Source organism: Mobula hypostoma, chromosome 8, assembly GCF_963921235.1.
Source record: "Mobula hypostoma chromosome 8, sMobHyp1.1, whole genome shotgun sequence".
In the NCBI taxonomy this organism is placed as follows: Eukaryota; Metazoa; Chordata; class Chondrichthyes; order Myliobatiformes; family Myliobatidae; genus Mobula; species Mobula hypostoma.
Genome location: NC_086104.1, coordinates 78059971 through 78084167, shown reverse-complemented (window position 1 = coordinate 78084167; position 24197 = coordinate 78059971). Strand labels below are relative to the sequence as shown.

The 24197-nt window shown below is 39.9% G+C and overlaps 1 protein-coding gene across 6 annotated transcripts in view; it reads left to right on the top strand.

Annotated features, from left to right (window-relative positions):
* Positions 1-23975, top strand: part of LOC134350662 (synaptosomal-associated protein 25) — a 161076-nt gene extending 137101 nt beyond the window's left edge. For 5 of the 6 annotated variants that reach the window (XM_063056161.1, XM_063056162.1, XM_063056160.1 and 2 more), the window contains exons 5-8: positions 13934-14051; positions 17832-17957; positions 19385-19529; positions 22714-23975. In XM_063056161.1, coding sequence (XP_062912231.1) covers positions 13934-14051; positions 17832-17957; positions 19385-19529; positions 22714-22782 — 458 coding nt within the window. In that variant the 3' untranslated portion in view covers positions 22783-23975. Of the gene's footprint in view, positions 1-13933; positions 14052-14208; positions 14327-17831; positions 17958-19384; positions 19530-22713 lie in introns of all 6 variants that reach the window. The other variant, XM_063056159.1, reaches the window with a different exon arrangement.
* The last annotated feature ends 222 nt before the right edge of the window (positions 23976-24197 follow it).

Sequence of the window (24197 nt, the reverse complement as noted above, 5' to 3'; positions counted from 1 at the left end):
ACTCCTGCTTCCTCAACACCAGCTCCCCTTCCACCTCTCTTTGTATCGTCTGCAATCTTGAAAACCATCAATTCTGTCATTCAATTCGTTAACATTTAATGTGAAAAGAAATGGTCCCAATATGGACAGCTGCAGAACACCTCTAGTCACTGGAAACCAAACAGAAAAGACACCCTTATTTCCACTCTTGCCCATCGGCCAAGCTGCTATCCATGCTAGTATGTACTGCATGATAATGTAGTGCTTTGCACCATCCGTTAATCTTGCGAGACCATGGATCTGCGCTTGGAAAGTCTTTACTCTCCAGGATGCAGGCCTGGGCAAGGTTATATGGAAGACCAGCAGTTGCCCATGCTGCAAGTCTCCCCTCTCCACAACACCAATGTTGTCCAAGGGAAGGGCATTAGGACCCATAGAGCTTGGCACCAGTGTCATCGCAGAGCAATGTGTGATTAGGTGCCCTGCTTAAGGACACAACACGTCACCTCGGCTGGGGCTCGAACTTCAGGTCACTAGTCCAATGCCTTAACCACTTGGCCACATGCCCACATGCTTTGCACCACACTTTACAATATCAGTGACCCAGGTTCAGTTAAACTCTTATCTTGAACAGAGTTCTGAAAATCCAAGTAAACAACATTTGTTGACTCTCCTCTGTCTGTCTTGCCTCTTCCTTGCTCAAAGAATCCCATCAAGTTTGTCAGGTGAGATTACCTTTCAGGAGACTTTGCTGACTTAGGCCTAGTTTATCATGTGCCTCCTAGTGCCCTGAAATCTCATCCTCAATAATAAACTCCAACATCTTCCCAACTGCTGAAGTCAGGTAAACTGGACTATAATTTACTTTCTTCTGCCTCCCTCCCTTCCTAAAGAGTGGAGTGACATATCCAATGTTCCAGTCCTCCAGAACCATTCCAGAATCTAGTGATTCTTGAAAGAGCATCACTAATGCCTCCACGATCTCTTCAGCCACCTCCTTCAGAAGCCTGGAATGTAGTGCATCTGGTCCAGGTGACTTACCTACCTTCAGTCCTTTCAGCTTCCCAAGCACCTCCTCCTTAGTAATAGCAACCACTCTCACTTCTGCCGCCCCCCCCCCCCACACTGTTCTGGCATACTGCTCGTGTCTTCCATAATGAAGACTGATGCAAAATCTTATCAAGTTTATCTGTCATTTCTCTGTCCTCATTACTACCCCTCCAGCATTATTTTCCAGTGGTCTGATATCCACTCTTTTACTCTTTATATGCCTGAAAGAACTTTTGTTCTACTCTTTTATATTATTGTCCAGCTTAGCTTCATATTTCATATTTCCCTCCTTATGGTTTTGTTCGTTGCCTTCTGTTGGTTTTTAAAAGCCTCCCAAGTCTTTAACTTCCCACTAATATTTGCTCTATTATATGCCCTGTCATTTGTTTTTATGTTGTCTTTGACTTCCCTTGTCTGCCTCATCCTCCCTTTAGAATACTTCTTCGTCATTGGGATGTATCTATCCCGTGCCTTCTGAATTGCCCCCAGAAAGTCCAGTCATTGCTGTTCTGCTGTCATCCCTGGTAGCGTCCCATTCCAATCAACTTCGGCCAGCTCCTCTCTCAGGCCCCTGTAATTCCCCTTACTCCATTGAAATACTGATACATCTGATTTTATTTTGTCCCTCTCAAACTGCTGGTTGAATTCTATCATATTATGATCACTGCCTCCCAAGGCTTCATTTCCTTTAAGTTCCCCAATCGAAACTGGTTCATTACACAACAGCCCATCCAAAATTGCCTTTCCCTTAATGGGCTCAACCACAAGCAGCTCTAAAAAGCTACCTCATAGGCATTCTACAAATTCCCTCTCTTGGGATCTAGCACCAACCTGATTTTCCCAATCTACCTGCATATTGAAATCCCTCATGTCTATCGTAACATTGCCCTTTTGACATGCCTTTTCTATTTCCCATTGTAATTTATATCCCACATACTGGCTCCTGTTCAGAGACCTGCATGTAACTCCCATAAGGGTCTTCTTATCCTTACAGTTCCTTAACTCTCCCCACAAGAATTCCCATCCTATATCACCTCTTTCTAAAGATTTGATTTCATTTTTTTTATGAACCCCATTCCCTGTGCCCACCTGCCCATCCTTTCGATACAAGGTGTATCCTTGGATGTTAATCTCCCAACTATGATCTTCTTTCAGCCACGACTCAGGGGTGCCCACAACGTCATACCTGCCAATCTCTAACTGCAATGCAAGATCATTCCATATACTTACTCCATATACTGTGTGCATTCAGATATAACATCTTCAATCCTGTATTTTTCGATTTTACCCCTGACTGCAATTTTGCCCTAACTTCCACTTGTCCTTCTTCACAGTCTCTCCATGCAATGCAACTTGTATACCATCTGCCCCATCCTCACCCCTATCACTCCAGTTCTCACTCCCCCACCCACCCAATTAGATTAAGCCCTCTCCAACAGCTCGAGCAAAGTTGTCCACAAGGATAGTGGTCCCCCTCAGGCTCAGGTTTAGCCTGTCCTGTTTGTATAGGTCATACCTTCCCCAGTAGAGATCCCAGGCTGGCGTTGGCGTGATGAGCATGCAGACTGTGGTGTGAGGGGAATCTGGGTATCAAACTGAATCACGCCCAATGCAACCTATTTGCTGTCTGCCGTTGCTGCTCAGTTAACCTGCTTTTCCTCCAGTATCTCGGGGTAAAGTATCATTGCCCAGCCAAGCAGATCTTAGAGAGGCCCCTCACCCTCAAAAGCAGACTGTCCACTGCCATTCCTGTCACCACCATCTTCTCCTGCTCACTTGTAACTAATCACAGGAGAGGGAATAGTGTAGAAGGTGCATGTTTCTCCATTGCAATGTTGCAGCTTTAAAAAGAATTAGGTTTAATGATTAGTTATCCATAGGAATCCCCCATTTCTGAAGATCCTGGCTGAGAGAACTGATACGTGTTAGTCCTGGCAAGATAAGTAAGTTGTAACTTATCATTCATGAGGATGATTATATTCCACATTTTGTTAAAGCAACTTAACACGATTGAGTTTTGTATTACATGGGACAGAAGAGAGAACATAAAATAGTAATGTACAGGAACGGGCCCTTCAGCCTTGATATGGTCAACATAATGGCAAATTCAACCATATCTACTTGCCTGCATGTGCTTCATTCAGCAGATGCTGGAAATCCAGAGCAACGCATACAAAATGCTGGAGGAACTCAATAGGTCAGACAGCATCTATGGAGAGGAATAAACACTTGATGTTTTGGACTGAGACCTTCATCAGGACCAATGAAGAATCTCAGCCTGAAACGTTGACTGTTTCTTCCTCTCTGTAGCTGCTGCCCGACCTGCTGATGTCCTTCAGCATTTCTTGAGTTGCATGTGTTTCATGTCGTTCCACTCCCTGTGCTTTCATGTGTCTGCTAAGTATCTCTTAAATGCCTCCATGCTGAAGTTTAATTCTGTTCCCATGTAATCAGGAGGCTGCTATCATTTCTAAAGGCTCAAGACAGAAAAAAGGCACAGAGCTTCAGTGCCACTCTGAGAAAATCTTTGAAACGTCTCCACTAGTTCTCTCCCTGACTCAAGTGATCTGCATTTCCTTCTCCTATGGATGAATGTAATGGTACTTGCTCACCTATGAAAGCAATGTTGTGGTGAAGGACAAGAAAAACTATGAAGTAGTACCAATTATAAAATCAAACCTTGTCCCATACTAAATGCAGAAAATCTAAAACTCATAAGAATTAGAAGGTGTAGTGGGTCATGTTGCTCATCAAATCTTTTCTGCTATAATATAACATCATGAATAATCCTACCTCTGGAGTCCACATCCCAGCCAGCTCTCATATCTCCTGTGTCATTTTTCTATTTCTGGCCTTTAGAAATAAGATATTAGATTAACATATTATTTCCCTCTGCCAGTACCTTCATGGATTCCTACAGTGTTCACAAATCTATTGATCTCGGTGTTAAATAACCTTAATAATTCATCACCCATGACCCGCCAGATTAAGGAGTTCTAAACCGTTATAACCCACCATGCAAAGGAATGCCTTATTACTTCACTTCAAAATGGCCTGACCTGCTAGTTCTAGACTCTCTTGCCTTAATGGATCTGAATGTCAAGCGCAGATGTGAAACTGTAACTCCTCATCAGTCAGGACTATAAATAAGGTTATAAACCCAAAGGTGTTGATGGCACTGACAGAGAAATCCTTTGAGTCACATGGCAAAATGTGTCATATGAATTAACAAGCACTGTGCAAAGTAGGAATATTTTAAAGCTGCAATACTACTTCACAGCCAGTAAATAATTAAATGAATTTGACCTAGTCATGAACCTAACTCAAAAAAAATCTCCAAACTTGCTTTGTGTTCTTATGAATGAAGCAGACAAGATGATTTTCCTTAAGTCAATTTCTTAGATTAAATCGGGCTGTATTTGCCTTATTTTGAGAACTGGTAGGACATTTGTTTTCCGCTGTCATTTACTATTCAATAAATAAAAGATTGATTGAGTAATAGATATAGGGAAGGAGAGAAAGAAAGTGAAAAAAATGAAAGAAGCATAAAAGGAGAGAAAAAAAGAAAATGAAAAACGTGCATTTGTAGAGCAACTTGAATGACTATATTACAAAGTTCTGCATGGTCAAACATGCTAACATTGCTGAAGATTTTCAGCAGGTCACAAAGCATTTTTGAAGAGAGAAGCTGAGTTCAGTGTTTTTGGTCAATACCCCATGGGTGGCAGGTACAGAGACATGGAATATAGTCTGGAGTGTGTTGTGATGGGTAAGAGATAAGAAAGGAGGGAACAGAAAGGAACATTTGTAAAAACATAGAAAATAGGTGCAGGAGTGGGCCATTCGGCCCTTCGAGCCTGCACCGCCATTCAGTATGATCATGGCTGATCATTCAACTCAGAACCCTGCACCAGCCTTCCCTCCATACCCCTGATCCCTTTAGCCACAAGGGCCATATCTAACTCCCTCTTAAATATAGCCAATGAACTGGTCTCAACTGTTTCCTGTGACAGAGAATTCCACAGGTTCACCACTCTTTGTGTGAAGAAGTTTTTCCTAATCTCGGTCCTAAAAGACTTCCCCTTTATCCTCAAACTGTGACCCCTCGTTCTGGACTTCCCCAATATATCAAAAATTCAGACTAGTCATATAATTGAATAAAAGTTAAGGAAAAATGAAGGTATATAAGATCCCGTCCACTGCCACCAGACTCAAAGTTCCCTTACCTCACTCCGCTTGCTTCTACCTCCTACCCATGATCCACAAACCTGACTATCAGGGTAGGCCCATTGTTTCTGCCTGCTCCTGCCCCATTGAACTTGTGTCCTCATACCTCGACTCCATTCTATCCCCCTTGATTCAGTCCCTTCTGCCTACATCCTTGACACTTCTCATGCCTCTTGATCTGCTCACTAACTTTCAATTTCCTAGCCTGACCACCTAATTTTCACCATGGATGTCCAGTCTTTATACACTTACCCCACATAAAGAAGGGCTTAAAGCTCTCTGCTTCTTTCTCAATAAAAAAACACAACTGGTTCCCCTCCATCACAACCCCCCTCCATCTGGCAGAACTGGTCCTCACCCTCAACAATTTTCCCTTTGGCTCCTCCCACTTTCTCCAGACTTGAGGGGTAACCATGGGCACCTGCATGGGCCCCAGCTATGCCTGCTTTTTTGTTGGCTATGTAGAACAATCTATGTTCCAAGCTGTCACGGTAATGCTCCCCAACTTTTCCTGCGCTGCATTGATGACCACATTGGTGCTGCTTCATGTACCCAATGCTGAGCTGATGAATCTTATCAACTTTGCCTCCAACTTCCAACCTACCCTTAAACTCATGGAAACAACAGGAATACTGCAGATGCTGGAAATTCAAGCAACATACATCAAAGTTGCTGGTGAACGCAGCAGGCCAAGCAACATCTATAGGAAGAGGCACAGTCGACGTTTCAGGCCGAGACCCTTCGTCAGGACTAACTCATGGTCCATTTCTGACACCTCCCTCCCCTTGCTTGATCTCTGTCTCCATCTTTGGAGACAATCTGTTGACTGAAAGCTTTTATAAACCCACTGATTCCCATGGTTATCTTGACTATATCTCTTTCCACCCTGACTCTTGTAAAAATACTATTTCTTTTTCTCAGTTCCTTCGTCTCCTCTACATCTGTTCTGATGATGGGGCTTTTTATCAACATCAGAGATGTTCACATTCTTCAAAGAATAGGTTTCCCTTCCTCTGCCATTGATGCTGCCCTCACCCACATCTCCTCCATTTCCCAAACACTGCACTCATTCCATCTTTCTGCTGCCTTAACAGTGACAGAGTTCCTTTTGTCCGTACCTACCAGCTCTTGAGTGTTTGCATCCAACATATCATTTTCCACAACTTCCACCATCTCCAAAGAGATCCTACTACCAAACATATCTTTACCACCTCATCCTCTCTGCTTTCTGCAGGGATTGCTCCCTGTGTGATTCACTTGTCCACTCGTCCCTCCCCATGGATCTCCCTCCCAGCACCTATCCCTGCAAGTAGCCAAAGTGTTACACATGCCCGTTCACCTACTCCCTCACCTCCATTCAGGGTCATCTATTGTGTCCAGTGCTCCCAATGTGGCCTCCTCTGCACTGGTGAGACCCACTGTAAATAAGGAGACTGCTTCATCGAGCACCTCTGCTCCGTCCACCAAAAGCAGAACTTCCTGGTGGCCAAACATTTTAATTTGATTCCCATTTCTGTTCCAACGTGTTGGTCCATAGCCTCCTCTTGTGGTATAGTGAGGCCACCCTCAGGGTGGACGAGCAATACCTAGTATTCTGTCTGAGTAGTCTCCAACCTGATGGCATGAAACACACACAAAATACCGGAGGAACTCACAGGCCAGTAACATCTATTGAAAAAAAGTACAGTCGATATTTTGGGCCTTTTTTCGAAAGATGCTGCCTGGCCTGCTGAGTTCCTCCAGCATTTTGTGTGTGTTGCTTGGATTTCCAGCATCTGCAGATTTTTTCGTTTTTGTGATGGCATGAACATTGATTTCTCCTTCTGGTTAAAAAAAAATTCCATCCCCCTCCCCCCTGCTTCCCCACTCTGCCCTCACCTGCCTCTCACCTCCCCCTGGGTCCCTTCCTCCTTCTCTTTCTACTATGGTTGACTCTCCTCTCCCATCCAATTCCTTTTTTTCCAGCCTCTCACCTTTCTTACCCTCTAGCCTCCTTCCCCTCCCCCTACTTTTTTATTCTGGCATCTTCTCCCTTCCTTTCCTCCTGAAGAGGGCTGTTGGCCCAAAACGTTGTCTGTTCATTTCCGTAGATGCCGCCTGAACTGCTGAGTTCCTCCAGCATTTTGTGTGTGTTGCTTTGGATTTCCAGCATCTGTAGAATTTTTTTGTGTTTAAATAAGATCCTATATTATAATCATATTTTGTATCGTGAATTAGGGAATACAATGAGTATAGAGAAAATCTGGTGTTCTTTATAACTACAACAAAAATAATAAATGTGCATTTGAATGTGGTGATGGTTAGTAATATTTTCTCATAGCAGGACAAAGACTAAACAATGTTACTATTTCATTCCATATAGTTTTATTAAACAAAGATGTGTTATATAAGTCATCTGATAAAATAAACATCCTTTTAGTTTTAACATCGCAGGATAAATAAAAGTAATAAATCAAAAATAATTTGGGACGATTAATGATTTTGGGAAATAGATCTGATCACGATTAGTGATGGTGGTTGAACAGAAGTAAGATTCAACCATTATTTTATAATCTGCTCATTATCTTATGCTATTCCTTTCTGTAATAAGTGCAAAATTGCTTATAGATTTACAACATTCTGCATCAGTAGTTGAATCTCTTTGTTCTGCACATTGTTCCCACAGACTGTAAAGACTTTTAAATACACATAGCAGGTGATTGTCTGGGCAGTTGCAATTCATTAAAATGAGAGTGAGACACCCATCAGGCAGTTGACTAACATCGTTTGTGTAGTGAGTTTCCATTATACCTGTCTTTCTCAGAAGCTATTGATAGTTAATGTCAGTGTACAATTTAGAAAATCCCCTTTTGGGGGTTTCAGGTCTGCACACAGCTGCTGATGAATTTTGGTTTTGGATTTCTCAGTTAAATAGCCTGGAGGTTTATAGCACGGAACGAGGCCACCCAGCCCATCACATCCATGCTGGTGACAGTGCTATTTCAGAATAGTCACTGATGAGTTGTTCTGTTTAATTTGCATTGCTAAGGCTATGCTTTTCACTATCAAATTGATTGCAACTGTGGATTGTAAAGTTTTGACACCTTAGAAAAAATATCTACGAATGGAAAAGACAAGATTATGAGGTTGTCTTTGGTCACAGTCAGCAAAAAAGGTTTTAAAATGGACCATCCATTGTACTCCTTCCTAATATTCAGTTCCATTGTCCTCATTGACTTCCTATATCTTTCATTTAGACCACTGAATATTTTGTTCGTATCCTTGGAGTGCTCTGTATTTCTGCAATTTTCCATCAGTATACATCATAGGCTTCAAAGTCTGGGGGTCCCTGAGACAATTTCAAATAGTCCATGTTTATCAGTGTACTAGAGTTTCCAAAATTAGTTGCACATAACAAAATTACTCCCTGCCCCTCCCCCCATGATCATCAAGTTTCCTTAGACTATAAGACATAGGAGCAGAATGAGGCCATTCAGCCCATCGAGTCTGCTCTGCCATTCTATCCTGGCTGACCCAGGACCCCACTCAACCCCTTACACCTGCTTTCTCACTATATCCATGAATGCCACGACCAATCAGGAAACTATCGTCTTCCACTTTGAAAATACCCATGGACTTGGCATCCAACGCAGTCTGTGGTAGAGTATTTCACAAATTCTCTACTGTCTGGCTAAAAAATTTCTTCCTTACCTCTGTACTAAAAGGTTGCCCTCAATTTTGCAGATTTCCTCGTGTTTGCCTCAATTTTGAGGCTGTGCTCTCTGGTTCTGGATACCCCCACCATAGGAACATCCTCTCCACATCCACCTTATCTAGTCCTTTCAACATTCAGTCGGTTTCAATGAGATCCCCCTGCATTCTGCTAAATTCCAGTGAGTACAGGCCCAAAGCTGCCAAATGCTCCCCATATGTTAACCCCTTTATCCTGGAACCATCCTCATGAACATCCTCTGGGACACTCTCCAATGACAATAAACCCTTTCTGAGATAAGGGACCCAAAACTGTTGACAATACTCCAAGTGCAGCCTGTCTAGTGTCTTATAAAGCTTAAGCATTATCTCCTTGCTTTTATAATTGATTACCCTTGAAATAAATACCATGATTGTATTTGCCTTCTTTACCATAGACTCAACCTGTAAGTTAAATCTCTGGGAGTCTTGCACGAGGACTTCTAAGTTCCTCTTCATTCTGATGTTTGAATTTTTTCCCCATTTAGTTAATAGTTTGTACTATTGTTCTTTTTATCAAAATGCATTATCATGCATTTCCCAATATTGTATTCCATCTGCCACTTTTTTGCCGATTCTTCCAGTTTGCCTAAGTCCTGCTGCAACTACATTGCTTCCTCAGCACTCCCTACACTGTCATCTATCTCTGTATCATCCGCAAACTTTGCCACAAAGCCATCAATTCCATTATCTAAATCATCGATAAGTAATGTGAAAAGTATGGGTCCCAATACTGGCTGCTGAGGAACACCACTAGTCACTGGCAGCCAACCAGAAAAGGCCCCCTTTATTCCCACTCACTGTCTCCTGCCTGTCAGCCATTCCTCTATCCATGCCAGTTCCTTTCCTGTGACGCATTATAAAATGCTCTTTGAAAATTTAAGTAAATGACATCCACTGCCTCTCCTTTGTCTACCCTGCTGGATACTTCCTCGAAGAACTCTAACAGATTTGTCAGGCAAGATTTCCCTAGACAGAAACCATGCTGATCTTGACTCATTTTATCAGTAGTCTCCAAGTACCCCGAAACCTCATTCTTAATAATAGACTCTTAACACTTTCCCGACCACTGAAATTAGACTAACTGGCCTACAATTTCCTTTCTTTTGCTTCTTAAAGAGTGAAGTGACATTTGCAATATTCCAGTCCTCCGGGATCATGCCAGAATCAAGTGATTCTTGAAAGATCATGACCAATGCATCCGTTATCTCTTCAGCAACTTCTCTTAGGACTCAGGGATGTAGTCTATCTGGTCCAGGTGACTTATCAACCTTAAGACCTTTCAGTTTGCCTGGTACTTTTTCCATTGGCAATGGCACTCACTCCTGCTCCCTGAAGCTTATGGATCTCTGGCAGACTGCTAGTGTCTTTCGCAGTGAAGACAGATGCAAAGTATTCATTAAGTTCATCTGCTATTTCTTGTCCCCCATTACAACCTCACTAGCATAATTTTTCAGGGGTCCAATATCAACTCTCAACTCCCTTTTACTCTTTTTTTAAGCATCTTATAAAGCTTAAGCATTATCTCCTTGCATATTGAAGTCCCCCAATACAATTGTGAGGTTACTCTTACTACATGCTTTTTCCAACTCCCTTTGCAATCTCAACCCAACATCTTGGTTACTATTTGGAAGCCTATATATGATTCCCATCATTTTTTTTTAACCTTGCAGTTTCTTAACTCCACCCACAAAGATTCAACATTATCTGACCCTATGTCACCTCTTTCTAAATGTCCATCTCTTAGCAACAGAGCCACACCACCACCTGTGCCTTCCTGCCTGCCCTTTCGATATACAAAGCCATGGGAGCAGGTGGTGGATGCTCATACGGGCAGCTGGTGCATATCACAATTCCTGGTTATATGACCACTGACACCAGGCAACCAATCTCTAAAGAGTATTGATAATGGCTGGGGTCACCCATCTTGTAAAGACACTGTCCAGTAGAAGGCAGTGGCAAACCACTTCTGTAGAAAAATTTGCCAAGAACAATCATGGTCAAAGACCACGATCACCTACATCATATGACAAGGCACATAATGGTGATGAAAATAATATAAAAATAATATAAAAACAGAAAATGCTGAAAGCATTCAGAAGATGAAAAGAGAAGTTGAGTCAATGGTTCAGGTCAGCAATCTTTTATCAGAATTGTGATTCAAGCCGTTTTTTTCTATTTGCAGACTTGTTCATACACCTTTTGTAAACTCGAAACTTTTCAACACACATTGTCATAAACACTGGTGAAGTAGGAAACATGGTGCCAATTTGTACCCTTAATGTTCCCATAAACTGCAATAAAATATTTCCTAAATAATGCCTGGGAACTGGATCCATCAATGGGACAAACTGAGAATAAATATGACAGGTTTAGATAGTGCTAGTGATCATTTCTGGGAGAACTTGCTCAAGAAAATTAACACAGGCACATTTCTGTCCACAATTCATTTCAGCTGGCAGGTTTCTAAGGGATCATTACACTTCTCAAAACATCACGAGATGAGCAAGTATCATTCCTTACTGACAAAACTGGGTTTTTAAGGTGCAACCATGGCCCTCACTAAACAGTAACAATATAAGAAGAATTACATTGTCCTGTTTGGTTGCATTTATGTTTATTTGAAAAAAACGCATTCTCTTGACGTTGGGAGACTTGACTGGTCAACTGCATAAACTGCAGTCAGTTCCAATCACAGTGGGTGATCAGATTAACAGGAATTACTTCTCTCAGCTGCATTCTTCCGCAATAGCACTGCTGACTGCACTCCATTACTAGATCCTAACTATGAAGTTGGGATTGACAGCTCAAGCCACGAGTCTGGGACATGCCAGCTGTGATGAGGCTACTCCCGGAGAAGCACCACATCCTACCTAGACTGCACAATGAACAATATATTCATGTTTTCCAAGGCTGTCATGACTGAGATACATAATGTTTTGCAGGAAGGCATTCCGCCATGCTCTTATGCCAGATCTGTTCTCCCTGTGGAGGTCAAGGTCAAAATGATTCTCCACTTCATCACCATAGGATCTTTCCAGTGACTGTAGATGGTCTCTGCTATATCTCTCAGTCTACTCCTCAATGCTGCATCAGAGCAAACGCTCCAGCATCAGGTGCAGTACTTGGTTTCAGTGATGACATTATGAGCACTGGATGTTTGACAACATTTATCTGACTTCACGTGAGTGCAGCCAACCATTTGTCTATATTCGTCTGCCCATAAAGGGTTCCAGGAAAATAAAACAGACCATTTTCCTCAGAAGATTCTTCTGATGGTGAGTTTCTGGGAAGAGTACTTGACTCCTGAAGGTTGTGAAGAGGGATGGATTCTGGGGATAAGAGCAAACTTTTACTACACACACACACACACACACACACACACACACACACACACACACACACACACACCTCTTCCATATACTGCAGCTCAGTGACTAAAGTTGGAGATGACTGAGGTTGAAATGACCTGATGCTCTGCAGCGGAAGAAACAAAGATGAAAGGTTTTCCATCTTGTTCGAGATGTGGTCCAATATAGTGGCTAGGTAGACTGAGAAGTTTCAGGTGATGACACAAGATGCTTTACCAAGATTTAGTCTGTGATTGACCTGTTGGCTGGAAATATACCTTGCATGTCATTATGTAGCAAAAGTATAATGGCGTCGAATTTTTGAGGGCGCCATGTGTGAGAAGGATTCTCGGCAATCCCTCTTAGACTGACAGACTTAAACACTTTGTAAATTTGATAAACATCATGTAGAATAATTGATGTGTTTTCTTGGAATAGATGCATGGTGATGATCTCGTCTGTTGTACCTCTTCATGGATGAAATTCACACTACAATTCAGGAAGGAGATCTTTGACAACTGAGAGGACAGCCCAGACAAATACTTCCAATGTTTTTGCTAAACCACTCTAATGTTGTTGTAAATATAACTTTGGGCAATTTGACAATTTGCTTTTGAGGGCGAGAGTGGGTAAGGGAGATGAATCTGACTGAGCATTGGCACTATACTGACACTTATATTGACACTTGATGTGTTTAATAAAACCCTCAAAAAAACAGGTAAAATCGAATGTTTAGGCAAATCCTTTTTAGTAAAGTTGATCTTGGTGAAACCATTGGAGAAGTTATGGAGTAGAACAACATTTCTATTTTTCAGATGATGTTATAGAATTATTTACACCCACCTGTGATGGTACATGGGGCCTTGCTTGAATCTGTTTTCTGAAAGGTGATACCCGCTGCTGTGAAAGGTGATACCTTATTCTACTGCTGAGGAGTGTCTGTTCGGATAGTGTATTCAGCTCTCTGGACTGACACTGGCACTCTGCCTCAGGAAAAAGTAATTACCCATGGAATCATGACAAATTACTGACAAGTGAAGTTGAGCTTCCTTTTGTGAAATAATTTCATAATCTCCGAATCACAGCACTGAAAAAGGTCTTTTGACTCATCTGATCCATGCTGAACAAGATGCCCATCCAAGCTAGTCTTATTTAACTGTATTTAGCTGATATCCTTCAAAACTTTTCTAATCCATGTATCAGTCCAAGGCAAGGGTTCCCAGACTGGGGTCTGCAGGCCCCTCGGTTAATGGTAGGGGCCCATGGCTTGAAAAGGTTGGGAACCCTTGGTCCAAAAACATCTTTTAAAAGTTGTTATTCTATCTGCTGAGTATTTTCATGGCCTTAATTTTCAGAATATAATTATTAACAGTTCTATAGCATCATAAAATTTTACAGTTTAATAACCTATTTCCTTTTTAGGTACTTCAACAACAACATTTTGGTCCAGCATTCAGTATGCATGTTATAGGAACAATGCATCAAAGTAGAGAACTTTTCTTTATCTTCATAATTTAGTCTACATCGACATTATTCATGTCTTTGGTCAATGCAAATCAAAATTCATTCCACTACTATCATCCCTTTATCCTGACCAGAACAACTTGATCGCGTGGAAGATGGCATGAACCATATCAACCAAGACATGAAGGAAGCTGAGAAAACTTTAAAAGATTTAGGGAAATGCTGTGGCCTTTTCATATGTCCTTGTAACAAGTAGGTACTGGGTGCCCTGCTCTGATGTGGACTGTCCAGCTGTCAAAGTGAATGTCTGAAGTTTTTCCTTTTGAATTGTCTTTCTTCTATGTCCTTTCTTTCTCATCTGCTTCATTGTGTGGCGATTTAAAAAAAAAACAATCTTGTGTTTAATCAGAACAACTGGAACGCATCGAGGAAGGAATGGACCAAATCAATAAGGACATGAAAGAAGCAGAAAAGAATTTGACAGATCTAGGAAAATTCTGTGGTCTTTGTGCCTGTCCATGTAACAAGTAGGTGCTGTCTGCCTGACTGCCTGCCTGCCTGCCAAAGCATCTGGGCACCCAAGGCTCACACTAAGCCTTGTGCAGCTCATCCACGCTTGGCAATATTGGCAGGATGAGCGTGTGGCATGCAGAAAAATAATACCATTTAAAGGCATATATTTCATAGCGTAGGCTCCAGTCAGTTTAATGCATAAACAAATCAGGCATGCTGCAGCAGAGACACCCATTCTTGACCTTGTCTTTCTGAGAAGTACCCCTGCATGCTCAGTGTACCAACATCAAGGCATAATATGAAACCCTAAATAATAGAGTATTACTGGAACACACTCAGTTTGTTAGCATTTGACAAATCACTTCAAGAATTACCTATTTTATGTGTCATGTGATGTGGGTAATAGTGTATGTTGTAAACATGTTCAGTTAAAGCAGCAATGAGTGAACTGTGTGCGGTGATGGATTTCAGCATGTTGAGATCCATCTTAATGCGTCATGCAGGTGGGTTCATCATTGCTTTGAAATGTCACCTAGTGCTTTGGAGGAAAAAAAAATGTCAAAACAAAAGAGCATGTGAAAAGAATATGGCTAATTCCAGCTTCCTGAAAGGATGGCACGATCCAAATATAATTTTCAGACTAAATGTTTACATAATCAATCAACCTCTGCTCCTTTGTCGTCACCGTTCACTAAACAACCTTTTATGAAAAGACTTGTTACCAGAGCATGTTTATATCACTAATTTATTAAATGCCTGAGTGTGTTCTTGTACGTTATGTAATAGTCTATTATTTGAGCATGTGGACTTATGACAGGTGATGATACAGGATCTGACCATGTGCAGTAAGCTGCAACCTTTAAACATGAATTCTGAACTATATGTAATAACAGCAACAAATTAGCATCTAAAAATTAGGTTACTTGGTTTATTAAATTTGCTTTCTCCTTGCTTGATCTTTAAGTACATTCAAGCCTTGATCTTGATTCTAACTCAGATCACTCCCACTTCTCAAAAAAATTTATTCCACGCTCTCTGAATGACACTACCATACCCAAAACTTATTGCACATGCCCACTTTCTCTTGACAAGGCGCTGATGCGACCTTAACTATATGCTGGTATTACAGTGTTTCTACAGCATCAGGAAATCCGGCAGTTCTGATAATGACCCTTCGCCAACTAAAAGCTGCTTGTAGGATGGTATTGCTCCCACAATACTGCCCTATTGTCTGTTAAAAAAGAAGTCTATCTTGGCCAGCCCATGTATGGCTGATGGTGTACAATTCCTTCAAATAAAATGAACAATTTTTGTGTGCAGTTTACTTGCTACGTATGAATTTCAGACTGGGGCTCAGATCACATTAATATTATTTTATTGCTAGTAAAAAAAATCACATAGTTTCACCATATCCCTTGTGGTAACCTACCTCCTAACAAAATCTACTCACTTTCAAAATGCTAGCAACAAGCAAAATCAAAATTAGATACAAAAACATTTCTTGAGATATTTTCCTCAACTACAAGATTTATTTTTCTCAATGACCAAAGGCTTCACTTTACTTCCATAAATCTTAAGCTCAACACCTACTAGCGTAGGGAAGAAATGACAATCCACATTTCATTCGTTGTAGCTTTTGTGAAGAAGAATATCAAGTATCTATTTTGGCCCATCCTTCTATTGTATTAGTTTCCCATTAAAGAGATTTTTTAAATGATATGACACCTATGTTCTGAGCTCAGATATCTCTATTGACAACCTGTTTCAGAAATTTCTCCCTTATTCAGTAAATTGGAATGCTCTATTTGTTACTGTTTTCAATGGCTAGGGGAAATGTTGCGAATCCTATGGAGTTTTCACTCAATGCCTAACTTCTTGCAGTACTACACTATGCCATAAAGACAGGAATTTCAGATAAAGTAAAAGTGTAGTTGTTCATTTGAAAATATGTTAGTTTGAAAACTAATTTCACCGATCTAGGTCTTTCCCAGCATCATCAGATCTTTAGTTACTCAGTGGAAACTTCTCAAGATGACCTGCTTTTGCTTTTCTCTCTTCATCATAAAGAGACACCCAGCCTTTTTGTTACTCATTCTCCAGAACTCAGTATCAACTTCCAATAATAGAGTGCAAAAGTCTTGCAGCATTGTATTAAGAATGCAGCAAAAAGCTACCTAATTGTTTTTGGATGATATAGTATGGTGATGAGGCTACAGAATAGGTTGAATCACATTCTCTGACTGTCATTCCTGATTAAGATCAGTAAAGCTGATCTCTGGCAGTGTGATGGTAGTCATTTTGTAAACCTGTCCAAATTCAATCGCTCTCCCGTTGTGTTCAAGAATCAACCACTTTATATGTGACCAAATTTCTGAAAAGTAAAGCACTTTTCTTGGCTATAAACCAAAGAGTGACTTTCTAACAGTCGCAACATTCTGCACATCTCAGAGACCTGACACTGCAGCAGTGCCATGATTTCTATATAATTGTAGACTGCACGGAAGAGAATGGGTCTTTACATTTATTTATAGTGCACACTAGTTTTGCAAGTCATTTCTTTTTCAGCTTGCTATTGATTAATTGTTTCTGTTCTGTTTTATAACCTACCCCTCCTTCCCCAATATTATTCAACTATCAGAGATCCATTCTACCTGTGTGCTTAACCAATCATTAGTGCCCTTACTGCTGGTGCATCTTATGCAAGTGAGCCAGTAGGGTAGTGGAGCTGCCTGAATGTGCTTCACATTTCCTTTTCATGCCCAGGGTCCAAGCATGAACAAGGTGCAAGGGTTAGCCAGTGCTTTTCCTTCTGATGCTAATATTTTACTGATTGCTTTTTTTTTGCTCTCACATTTGTTTCACTCCATGTTTGTCTTTAGTTTGTGTATTTGTTTATAAGGATGTGTACATCAGGAATTGATGTTTGGCCTATGAATTATTAAAAGTACCGATATATTAGTCTGGAATGTAGCCAACATTTTAAATATTAAACAGGCTCTTCAACATAATATTGGCTCAGTGGTTCAGAAGAACAATTTCAATTTGCTAACCTTTGTACTTGGCATGCTAATTTAATAGCTGCTGGTCAACAGGTTCATGATATCAAATACCTCCATTATCTTTAATGATAAAGGAGAGTAAGTTTTAGCCCTTTAAATAAAGTGTTTAACCTATTCTTTAAAAAAAAGGCAATCTGACCTGTCATTAGACGTCCTTGCTGAATCTGGCAGTTTTTATTCAAGCTGCTGAAGTATTGTATCTGTTGTCCTTTTTTTTAATAAGCCAACGTTTCTCTGATCTCCATGTTAATATAATGAACAGAATGCTCCTATTGAGCTGCAGGGAACTGACAATAAAATGGATGTTTATTGCATTTATATGACAGTATAATATATCGGTATACTAGCATTTCCTCAAATGTCTATTTGCCTGATCCAGTTAAAAATTTGAATGTAAGGCATTTAGCTTAACACAATAGTTCCCATAGGCACCTCATGTCTTATTGTTTTAATTGTCCAGACTCAAGTCAAGTGATGCCTATAAAAAGGCCTGGGGGAATAACCAAGATGGGGTGGTTGCCAGTCAGCCTGCTCGTGTGATGGATGAGCGTGAACAGATGGCTATCAGCGGGGGATTTATTCGCAGGTGAGCTCAGGTGGATCAATCCAGAGAACGCAAATATTAAGATATGATACTGGGTGTTATTAGATTATGAAATACTCTGTTGCCTCCTGATACGGTTTCATGTGGCATTGCAAAATATCAGGTGCCTCTGCTAATCGCCTTCCATGAAATTGGAAGGCAGCACGTTAAAGATTAGAAATGTGAAATCTGAGATCACACCTTCCAAAATGCGTTTGTTTCATTGCAAAAGTTATGCTAAATGTTGGGAGTTGGGGTAAAGATATTTACTGGTCCTAAGCCGGTGGGGGGAGGTGGTACAACTAATTCTTGTGCAAAAAAATGCATATCTGACTCAGAAAAATGCGTGAAGTTGGTTAATTCCATGTTAATGCAATGATGTCTGTGCAATGCTCAGTGGTCTTCTGGACCTTCTTGTTACCCAGTTTCCTTTCCCGGAGGCGAAGCTCATGGAGTGTGGTTGCAAGGGTTCGGGTAACTCTTCCAATAGCTGGATTGAGAAACTAAGGATGAAAATAAAATACAGAATTCCCTGAAGCTGTGTTTGAAATAGAGATGCCATTTGACGCTGGAGGAGAGACCAAAGGCAGAGAGATTTTATTCTATATGGCGGGTTCGTAAGTGAGGATAATGAATTTAATATCATTGGAAGTAGCCAAGGGAAAATGGAAGTTGTTGAGGATAAGTTTAAAAGGATCAGGGTTTAATAATTATAGAATGCAGACCATGGAGTTTAAGAGACCAGTGCAGAGGTGATATTACAAAGCTTTCTGGCAGATAATTGAATCCCCTGAAAGACCAACATATTATATTCTCTGTTCACTGAAATGTGACTTTGTAAATTCTAATGGGGTCAAGGTCAAGGTATGATGTATTTGCCATCAAAACAGTCCCTGAGATCAGCTGAGGTGAGCTATGAACAAAAAATATTCTATGTTTTGTTTTGCTGTATTACAAACTGATTGAGGTTCTCCATTCTAAGACTGGGAGAGTACATGTAACACACTAAATTAAATAGACAGAAATTTCTGCTTTTGAAGGCCATGGTGACCTACGTATAAATATCATGCTTGACTGGAAACATTGCTTTCCAGGATTTCAACCCTGCTCCTACCCCAATCCCCTGCTAGACCTCAATCCCCCCCCCAAAAAAATGCCAAGGGAAGGATTGAATAAAGCATGCTCCCATTCAGCTTGGTATAAAAGCAATTATATGTACTGATAGTAATGAAAGCTTGCCTAGCTGCCACATCTTGGATTCCTCTAACTCATTTAAGGAAATATGGTGGTTGTCCATTATGAATGAAGATGATAGGAAACCTATGGAGGAGAGTTATGTTAAGATGTTAATTTTTATTTCTGCCTTGTGTTGTGTAAGCAATAGTGCCCACCACAAGTAACATCTTTAAAGAGATCTTCTTCTGGCACAGGGTGACAAATGATGCCCGGGAAAATGAGATGGATGACAATTTAGAGCAAGTTGGTGGTATCATTGGCAATCTTCGCCACATGGCACTTGATATGGGCAATGAGATTGATACGCAGAATCGCCAAATTGACAGGATTATGGAGAAGGTAAGATTATCTGAAGTCATATTTAGGTAAATTGTTTTAATAAATGATGTTTTCTCCATAACCAGCAGTGTTTATTTCAGAATTATTGTTGTCATAAGGTTTTTACATGTATTTTAGCACATTTTAAAAAAATAGATATTTTCTGCTCAATGTTATAAAGAACATCTGAGAACTAATACAATCTCATGAAATATAACATTTGGTTTGTCATGCGATGTATCACTGTATGTATAATAAAATGTTTTAGGCTGAAGATTGTTTCTCTTTCTATAGATGCTGACTGGCTTGCTGAGTGTATCCAGCTGGTTGATTTATTATCACAAGCGATTGAAACCTTTCTTCCAAACAAGTTACAATTGCTTTCAATTGGCTTTCGGTATCAGCAAATGTTATCTGATTTTGTAGTTGGGAAGTAGAAGGGGTTCCATTCTGTGATGAATTTCAAATTTGGGGAATGGCAATAATAACAAGCCCTTTTTGCCTGGACACTGAATCCCATGGGACAGCCGGAATTATGGACCTGATCTGGCAACTTTTGCAAAAGCAGTGTACAAATAAAAGGTTTTAAAATTATTTGTGCTGATGGAAAATTTAAAACATATAATCCATATGTCTTCACCATTATTCTCACCAAATTTCATAATTGATGGGTGGTCATTCTTGTGCTAAAATCATAGAAGCTATCACACTGATGCATTACAAAACATAAATACTGTAGATGATGGAAATGCGAAATAAAGATAAATGCCAGATAAGTTGCCTACTGAGTTTCTGTAGAGAGTTAACTAAATCAATGACCCTTCATCATTATTGGGAATAAAAAGAAATAAAGAATTTTTATAAAATGGAGATGGGGAGACAAGGATTGCATGCTCTGTTATAGGGCAGAAGGAGGAAGAATAGTATGAGGTAACAACAGGTTAAAGGGGGAAGAAATTCAGGTGAACATTGTGCATTTTCCCTTGCTGGGTATTTTTAGCGTTTACTGTTTATATTACAGAGATATTACCTACAGCTTTGTATCTTCAATGAAGATGGGTAATAAATGAATTTATCCCATGATTAGTCCCCTCCACATCTAACCATGCCATGGCAAAACTGGACTTTCAGACTAAACACTTCACTGGTTAAACATGGTATCTGACTACCCATGATATACCCTCTGGTTGCTAACCCTGATAACTGGTTATCAAGATAAATCTTGATAACTTTGGTGTTTAGGAATCCCTTCCCCTCACCCTCACCTCACAATTTTAAATAAGACTTCTGTTAAGATTTTTAAAGAAACTAATAACATTTTTATAGTGTCATCCTGCTGTGTTCGTTCATGATATGTGGGAAAGCCGATACAGAAAGCAACTGGAATGTCTAGTGGTATCTTGGCCTTTACAGCTAAGGAGTTTCATTATAGAAGGAAGAAAGGCCTCCTCATTTGTTCAAGGGTTTACTGAGTCCTCAAATGAAGTATCCTGTGTGATTTTGAGCTGTCAAGAACTATTTCCTGCTGTTGGACATTGCAGTGAAGATCCTCTAGACCAGGGCTTAATGGTAGGGGTCCATTTCGTAAAAAGGATTGGGTACCTCTGCTCTAGATCAATTGCTGGGATAAGTGAGTTAACTTATAGTTATGTTGATAGGTAGAGTGACTCAACAGGACTTGCCTGAGTTTAAGAGTATGAGAGATGACCTCATAGAGATAGAATTGAAGTTGCTGCCTGGACTTGGAAGATCTTAGGTATTTGCAAATAATCAAAATGCCTTGGGGCCTATTAGAAAATATAAATAATGCTAAAAAATAAAAGCAATAATATAAATTAAAGAACTAAACTGTGCATGCAAGCACACACATTATGTCTCTCTGGTTTAGACACACACACATACAGGCATACAAAGTACTTCAAAGTAGTCCCTAGGAGATACAACCTTAGCATAGGGATAGCCATTGGTCATTTAGGAAGAATTAAGGAGAAATTTGCTTGTATAGCGGTATTGCAGTCTTTGGATTTCCTACTCCAGAGAGCTATGGATGCTCAGTATATTCAAGACTGAATATGATGCACTTTGTACAGCAGAAAATGAAAGGCTGGGGTACTGCAAAAGGGGAAGGATGCCTTTGTGGTCACATGAAAGAGCAGGCCCAAGGGGCTGTGTGGCCAAATGGTGCTCCCACTTTTTATATTCTTATACTCTAGAATGAATCTGTTTCCATTAATGCCTGAAGCACCAATGCAGAATTGTGATTTGAAGATAAATGAAAAACTCACTAATTAGATGTGTAGATTGATTGGTCATTTGAATCAGAATTGAGTATAGAGGAACAATTGAAAGTAGTAACTAAAAATAAATGAGGTGAGCAGTCAGCATTCACATGGAGTTCTGGCTTTCCAGACGACTTAGATCCTTAATTCTTTGTGGCCTTGATCTAGCATAATGTATAAGCATGGATAGGATTAACTGTCATAGAAAGCTATTGCCAGTATGCAGGTTGTCAATGCCTAGGGTTCTATCATATGTTTACGCACCTTATTCACTCAAGCAGCCTTATTTCCCCTTCCCCATATCCAATACATCTAATTGTTTAAAGAGAAAGAAGTTAAACATAATTTTTGAAATCGCATGTGCTTTTTCTCCATGTTGCTCATTGCTGTGTCCAGAAGATTAATTTTTAATCTGTGGTAATTTCAGGGAATTCCTAGAGTTAGCAATCAATACGTGCAGATGTTTCAATGTTGCTTGTCTGAAAGCGAAGGTTTCCTGGAAAAAGCGAAACATCTGTGCACATTTGGATTGGGGCAGATGCTACGTGTGCTGCACCTCTGTGACTTATACTGAAAGCTTTGATATTCTGTACTTATAATGTGCGCTGGGGAATCAGGTGTTTACTGAAGCATTTATTTAGACGCAGATCTATTCTTCATATGCTCTGAAATGTGGAAATAATTGGATATATAGAATAAGTTGCTCAAAGCATGCCCAATCAAGAGCATGCTTCTCTTCAGAATGGCTTTGCCGTATAGGACTCAAATACATTGACACAGAGATGAGAATTAATGGTATTTTGTGTCGGAGGCGTGCATTCAATTAGCTCTTTAAGTAAACAGTAAGTAGGTTGTCTCTTATTGTTTGATTTACTTCCTCTGCAAAACTAATATGTGCATTTATTTCTATTTTTATTACATTTTAGGCTGAGTCCAATAAAACCAGGATTGACGAAGCCAACCAGCGTGCAACAAAAATGCTGGGAAGTGGCTAAGTTCTACTGGAAAGTGCATCGCTCCCAGGCACTGTTGAGAAAGCAGCATACAACTTGATTTTATTGTGGTATTTACTGATTAGGTTTGCACACATGCACATATCAGACCCAGTGTAAAAGTTGCCCTGTGTAGCTTGTCATATTTTTAACCAGACTACATGCAATTATTTATTTCTTGATAAATCTCATTCCAAAGGATGTATATACAGCTAGATTCATGGCTTTAACTCCCTAGTGACCTTTACAAACTATTTTATGATTTTTTTAATATATCAAAATTGCTTCGTAAGATAGGATTGTTAGAAAGGCTATTTTTTAAAAAGAAATGGCAGAATGTACAGTATTGTCCTTTAAAATGGTGTCATTACACAAAGCTTCTGCCATGTTCCTAGGGTGTTGTGATGGTAAAAACACGTAGTTAAAACAATGTTGTCTTATGTTTATTTCACAGAACCATTCTAAGTTAACGTCAAGGAAATGTGGTGTATGTAACTGTAATCGTCCTTGCACTGAGGTGATGATATATATGCATGAGATTAACTTTAAGCCCTTCTGCTAAATGATCTTCACATGGCAGTAGTGACTTGGCAAAGCATGCTCAGTATTGGGACACAGTTGATACCTGGTTATATCTACAAGTCTACAGTAGTGCCATGTGTTATGTTCTAATGACAAAACTCTGAACATGGTGTAAAATAAGGATAAAACATTTACTAAATGAACAATTTCTGTAATGAATATACAGTTGGCTCTTCATGGGTAAATGTCAACTTAATGCTGAAGCAAAACAAACTGGGAGTGGTTAGATATATCCACAAGAGTTAGATACTGCTAACTGTGAATATACCTGGTGGGGAAAGACTGCACTAACACGGAAAAATAGTTGTGTAAATAGGTCTGAATATTTATGAAAGATATGAAGTAGTTTTTATAAAGAAATTGTATTTTGTTTGTTATTAACCTGTGTGTTTTGTAAAGTTTTTTTGTCGCTTATGTAGTAGAGCTATGCACAGCAAATGCCTGGACTGTGTAGTAATGGAAAGAATAAAAAATAAGTAGTAAAATTGTTCTGAAAAATGTCACTGTAGCATGTAACACTAAATTCCTGCCTTTTGTCAGACTGTGAAGTGGTTAATGTTTTGTAGTTAGTTACAATAATTAAAAATTACAAAACGTAAGTTACATGCAGTTTAGTTTATTGTCACGACTGTGTATTTTTTCTGAACGTATGCTGAATAATTCCTTCATGCATTACGGTAATGAAATTGTGTTATTTAGTAGAATTTTCTCAGCACTATGGGTGCCAATTTACTTCCAATTTCTGTCATGAATTGCAAGCACATATCCTTATCAGGAAGAACACTACCACCTACTCCATGGCGTGTGCTATTTAGAGAGCTCCCCAGTGACATGCA